At 37.7% G+C, this 6,713-nt stretch overlaps 1 protein-coding gene across 1 annotated transcript; it reads left to right on the top strand.

The window, feature by feature from the left end:
• The first annotated feature begins 1,975 nt into the window (after positions 1-1,975).
• pomca (proopiomelanocortin a) lies at positions 1,976-4,550 on the top strand. Its single transcript, XM_008290702.1, has 2 exons — positions 1,976-2,092; positions 4,017-4,550. Exons 1-2 carry the CDS (start codon positions 1,976-1,978, stop codon positions 4,548-4,550), a joined length of 651 nt encoding a protein of 216 aa, XP_008288924.1.
• The last annotated feature ends 2,163 nt before the right edge of the window (positions 4,551-6,713 follow it).

Raw genomic sequence — 6,713 nt, 5'->3', positions numbered from 1 at the left:
GCTGTGGAAGTTCAGCTCTTTGAGGAAAGTGATGATGATGATGATGATGATGAGGATGATGATGATGATGATGACGATGTGTGTGTGGGTGGAAGACCAGGATGACATTTAATTGAATGTCCATTTTCACGCACCAGTGTGTGCCTTTACGAACGTGAATGGGAGGGATGGAGGGAGGTAATGACGTGTGTGCGTTCTTGGCCGACAGTATAAAATCAATCTGAGGGTCGGAGGGACAAAAGTGGAGGGAAGCAACTGAAATCTCTGTTTGACGGTAAAACGAAAAGCCAAACAGCAGAGAGACGGGACATGGCAGGTGGTGAGTATCATCGTTATCTCTTAATATATCCTTTTCTATTTGTATTTCTAAATGTACATTTTTAAAAATGTTATCTTTAGCTTCAAAAAAATAATTATGATGTTACATAAAACCAATTAATACAAAAAGAATAGCAAAATATAAAACTTTATTGTCCATGAAAGTGCATAAACAATACAACAAAGTGATAATAGAATAACAAATTTAAAAAAATAAAAAATCTAATCCAATGCTAAACTTGTTACACAAAATGATCAAGAAAAACAAAAATAAAATAAAATAAATTAATTAAAAAAAATGACAGACAACTGATCAAACTAACAAAAGATAAAAAAAAAAGAAAAGAAAAGAAAACTGGACTGGAAGAAATATGAACATTTACTGGTAGATAGGCTAATGAAAGATTTTAAACCATGATTTGTAGGATATTGCATTAAAATAAAGCTTTAGGAAATGAAGAATACACGCCATTAAAAATTATTTTTCTGTTTTTTTGTTTTTTTTTTAATGGCTGACAACCCTTTCAGCCAGCTCGAACCAAAGGAACACAAAGAAGACGTATAAAATGAGCAGTTGTAAAAAGAACTCAATTAAAATGTTTAGTAAAAAATATCTGATTTGAATTTGTAAATTCACAAATTTATAATAACTTACAGAAATTTAGTTTTTATTTAATAGACTGTTAAATTTAAGTGTAATACTGGAAGTATATATCTGAAATAAGACACAATTAGTGACAATTAACAGACGAACAAACATTGGTCGGTCTATGATTATCATTTCTTAAAGGTGCTTTTGTTGTTTTACACACATATATATTCTTTACAAAATATCAAAAAGCCAAAAAATTACATATGATCTCACATAAAATTAACACTTTAGAACGTATTTTAATTATGGAAATTTCTGCATTTTAATGGTATTTATTTTTTGTTGCTCCAACATGTGGAATATGAATGTTTTGTGTTGGCTGTTCACAATACATCGTCTAAATGTTTGTTTTGTGTTAGTGATTATAATAAGATATATGTGGTGCCTAAAAAACCAAACATTTTTCATGACACAACAGCTTTTCTTCTTTTTTTAATCATCACCTTAACAAAAGAGAGCTTGAATAGTTTTAATTTTGCAAGTTTTGCAGGAGCAGAATAACTATTTTTATGCACAAAAGAGAACAAAACCTTACCCGAGGTCAGTTTTTTGTCCTCTCCTTGGCTTCTTTATGAACCAAAGTTCATGCTTATTTAATTAAAAAAAGAAAGAAAGAAAGAAACACGTTATTGCTTTCAAGTCAGCTGTGCTTTTTCTTTGTTTGCTTTCTTTTTCTGTTCTTTATTCATTTCTCTCAGATTTCATTGTTTGATTTTTATGCCTGACTTTGTTATTGTGAGATGGCTTTAATGTATAGCTTCGATTTGTGTCATTCTGTGCCATAAATATGGTGCAACAAATGGTATTGTTTTTCAAGTAAGTTGTTATTAAAATGTATTTGCTATTAATGCAGCTGAAATTTAAAGGACCCTTGCTAGCAATGTATTCTCACTTGGTGTGTAAACTAATGTGCAGACTGAACATCAAAGCTAAATGAATGAAGCGGACTTGAACTGAATGTGATGAGAGGCTTGTATGTTGAACTCCGCAGCAGATCACAGGAGAATGTGTCCTGTGTGGCTATTGGTTGCGGCTGCGGCAGTGGGCGTGGTCAGAGGAGCTGTCAGTCAGTGCTGGGAACATCCCAGCTGCCAGGAGGTCAACTCTGAGAGCAGCATGATGGTAAACACACAAACAAACGCATGCTTTAACCACTAGACAAGCACAGGTGATTGTATTGTTTTTGTATTTTAGGACATCTCAGAGCACATATGGGATCTATACCATTATCTGTTTTTTGAAAATGTCAGATAAGACAAGATAAACTTTACTGAGTCCTCACTGGGCAAAAGAATTCCAAAAGTACAATAGGGCTAAAAAATATAAAAACGTACATTAAAAGATGAACTGTTCCAAAGATCCAGCCCCTCTGTTTCCGTGCCGGGTTCTCAGAACATCGAAGCATCTGGTGGGTCGGTCCAGTCACACAGTACTCTCACCAAGATGTGAAGAAGTAAAAGCGCTGAGAAAGAAGCTGGTGCCGATCCATTTAAACACTGAACACACAATAAAATCTCAAAAACATGAAATGGACAGAAAGCCAGTGGAGAGACACCAACACGGGGGCAGATACTTAGGAGACGAATGCTCTAAAACCACATACAAAGAATAGTCTAACTGACTGGTAGCAGTGACGTGTGGTGAGGTTCATGGCTGGTGAGGCACTGACTTCATCAGAATCGGATTTACAAACATATGCACTCTACATAGTAATATATTTGCCATTTGATGGCTGCAGTTTACGGGTTATGTTTCATATCTGCATTCTTTACACATACAAGCTGTAGCCCACAAAACGCATGTTTCTTTTTTTTTTTTTTTAAGTTGTTGCGGTCTTACCTTTACCTTTAAATGAAGTCCATGCTCCACTCCTTCTGGACAAAAATATCTGGTACTTTTTTGTAAAAGTCTCCTTATCTTCCTTCGCTGCCCTTGACTTGCTAACTGTATATCGTACCCAGTCTAGTTCGCTGTCACTACTCTGCAGCCGCGGAGTCACAAGAAGCATGTCTGGGATCAGAGCGCCCCCTGCCATGAGGCAAGGGAACTGCCTGCCTCACCTGGAACCTCTTCTCAGCCGTTTATGATCGCTCAGCACACGAAACACATTACACACACACACAGTTGGTAACAAAAAACACTGTACATTATTATATACATCAGCTAAACTATGGAAAATCAGTTCATATATTAAATGTGTTTGAAACATGTTATTGGCAACATACAGACAGCAGCACGCTGTCACTGCATGTCAGCCAGTGTAGGTAGCGAGGGATTGTGCAATCCAAGGTGAGACTCAGCTCTCTGCTGCCTCACCGGCTTCTCTTCCAAGCATTTGAATGGGAAATTGCGAAAATTCAGCAATTTTGAATTTAAAAATCATCAAAACTGACGAGGCTAAATGAAAAAATAAATACTTTTTAGTACAAATCACTGGATAAATATAACCATTTAAATTATTTTATCATTATATATTTTTTTCTTTCCGTGATGTCAGGTGAGGCTCTGCCCTACCTGCCTCCCCTGACTGCACGTCACTGACTGGAAGTAAAGGCATGAATAACCTGTTAAAACTCATTCGGATGTCTTGGCTAAAAAGGCAGTTTTGACCACTTAGCTGATCTGTCTGTCAAATTTAAATGAGCTGTTGAAGATCATTCCAAGGTTATTCACAAAAGATGATTGGTATGAAGACAGAGGTGTCAAGAGAGTCATCAGGGTCGTCCAAAAGGTTCAGTCGACCAAACACGCTGAATTATTATGAGTTAAAACTGGGAAGGTTTAAATCCATCCGCACGGGCAGATAGAAAAGTATATGATCTGCAAAAAGACTTTGTCACTTTTGTTCCCTTACCTATTCCCTTCAGTCGACCAAACATAACAACCTTACTCTTATTTTCATGAAGAGTGAAAAAAGTTTAAGTCCATGTGAATGCGTAGATAGAATGGTATATCGTCTGCAAAAAGACTTTGTCACCCTTGTTCCCTTCTCTGTTCGCTCATTAAAACAGGCATCTAAATCCATCTTCTGCCTTCCATCCTGCAGGAGTGTATCCAGCTCTGTCGCTCCGACACCAACGAGACGCCCATCATACCCGGTGACGCACACCTCCAACCTCCTCCTCCCTCAGATCCTCTATCTCTTTTACCTTTTCCTTCGATCTTCTCCTCCTCCTCCTCTCCTCAGGCCAAGCGCTCCTACTCCATGGAGCACTTCCGCTGGGGGAAGCCTGTCGGGCGAAAGCGCCGCCCGATTAAAATCTACACCACCAATGGCGTGGAGGAGGAGTCGGCTGAGCTTTTCCCCGGAGAGATGAGAAGGCGGGAGCTGGCCAGTGAGATGATGGCGGCGGTGGAGGACGAGGAGAAGGTGGCGCAGGAGGAGCAGATGCCGGGCGACGTCCACGAGAAAAAGGATGGCGCGTACAAGATGAAGCACTTCCGCTGGAGCGGCCCGCCAGCCAGCAAACGCTACGGCGGCTTCATGAAGAGCTGGGACGAGCGAAGCCAGAGGCCGCTGCTTACGCTCTTCAAAAACGTCATCAACAAAGATGGACAGGAGGAAATGAGGGAGCAGTGAGGGAGGGGAGAAGAGAAGGAAGACAGATGGAAGAAATTTTCCCAACCATACCGTCATCTGATTGGCCAACAAGTCCGATAACTGAAAATAAAATGCAATGTTTGTCACTGCCTGTAAAACACCCAAAGAACAATGTTTTCTGATGCCAAATGTCAGTTATTTTTGCTACCAGTTAGTAAACAAATTTCTGATCAATCTGATGAAAACTAATGTTTTTAGAGGTCTCGATTTGTCCAACAGCACAAAATCCAAAGTTTCCACTGCAAGATAGTAAAACAGGGAAAAGCCCCAAATATTCATAATTGACAGAACATTGTTTTGCACGAAAATGACCTCAACTAAACCTTTATCAAAAAAGCTCTGATTATTAGACTAATTGTTTTTTCTGTTAGTGCCTGTCTTCTAGAATTGTTTGATTAAACCACTGTTTCTGCACGAAGCTAAAGATTTAACCAGGTTTATGAAACAAACACTACTTAGATTAAACATTTACTGTCAGAAAAAATGGATATAGTCTGTAATCGCAACGCTAAAACCAGTAGTCATTATTCCTGCGGGTTGCTTGTCAGAGAAATAGTAATAGAAATTGGTTGATTTTGGCTTTTATTTTTGATTTTTGATTTTTTTTTTAATTTTTGTGTGTCATTGGCTGTTTTAACAGACAAATGCAGCAAAAAGAGTTCTAATTGGACAAAGATCATTCACAGAAACTTGAAGCTAATAAGCAGTATAAAATGTCCAAGAGGAGAGAGGGGATAAGAGAAAAATGTTTTATATTATGATTTATGTAAATAACTGTAAATGACATAAAAGATATTTGCAAGCAAAAGATGCGTGACTTTTTGTCTATCTATCTATCTATCTATCTATCTATCTATCTATCTATCTATCTATCTATCTATCTATCTATCTATCTATCTATCTATCTATCTATCATNCTATCTATCTATCTATCTATCTATCTATCTATCTATCTATCTATCTATCTATCTATCTATCTATCTATCTATCTATCTATCTATCTATCTATCATGTGACCTTAAAGTGATTTGTTAACATGAGTAGTATCACAATGAGTCCACAAGAGAGCAGCACAGGATCCCAACTTTACATACAATGCACATTTGGAGAAGTAAAATGATGTAGACTAAGCAATGGATTGATTATTTTTATGCTACGTTCTATCTAGAAAGACAAGAAAAGAATGTTGTATGCCACATCGCTTCTCTGTTTCATCCAATCTTATAAAATGTTGTTAGACAACAGTAATCATTTGCATAATGCAAAAGTGATTTGGTGAAGAAGCATTTATTATTTTTACTTTAACATCAACCTTTCTGCGTGCATGCAAGAAAATACTTTTTAATATCCTGAGACAGAGAGAAAGTTACAGAGAGCAGTAACAGAGTGAAACCAGTGTGATGTTCCCAGTGAGCGAGGTCAGGACTGGGAGCACTGGTCTCTGAGGGAAGGACAAACTCCACCCACTGCAGAGAGACAGAACATGTTTTAGACAAACTGGATCAAACTGCTGTTCAGTGTTTCACTTCCTCTCTGAGCTCAGTAACCACGGCAACAGACAGGCATCACTGATGAACCATGATAACAGACAGGTTTCAGTACTGAAAATGAAAATGTTCAAGTGGCGTTTTTGTTCTCTCAAGTTTTAATGTTCAATCTGCAAACTATTAATGCTTATTTTTACAATTCCTGATGCAAACGTCAAATATTTACAGTTTTTGTGAAGAACCAAAGTTGAAGTATCAGGATGTTTTACAATTTTAGAAATAACTGTTCAGTTTTTACTGTATTGTGACATAGTATTTTTTACAAGTGATTAAATTTAATAGGCACTTGCAAAGAGAAATGAGCACGAACACATTTCTGTTGGGTATCTGCAGTGCAGCAAAATCTACATAAAAACTTCAGAGGAAGAAATCTTTTCATTAATAACTTGTTTGAAAAAATGACATTTTAGCTCAAATCAGTCCCACAGTTGATGTGTGTCGTAACAATTCAATAAATGCAAGTGATACAAATGATCACTGATGCCTTCTTGATCATCCGTTTATCCATCCATTATAGCGTAATCCTCTCTTGGGTCGCGTAGGGCTGGAGTCTATCCCAGCTGACTCAGGGCGAAGGCAGTGGACACCCTGGACA

This window comes from Stegastes partitus, unplaced genomic scaffold (assembly GCF_000690725.1).
Source record: "Stegastes partitus isolate 25-593 unplaced genomic scaffold, Stegastes_partitus-1.0.2 Scaffold15, whole genome shotgun sequence".
Lineage (NCBI taxonomy): Eukaryota > Metazoa > Chordata > Actinopteri > Pomacentridae > Stegastes > Stegastes partitus.
This window is presented reverse-complemented; position numbering and strand designations above follow the sequence as displayed.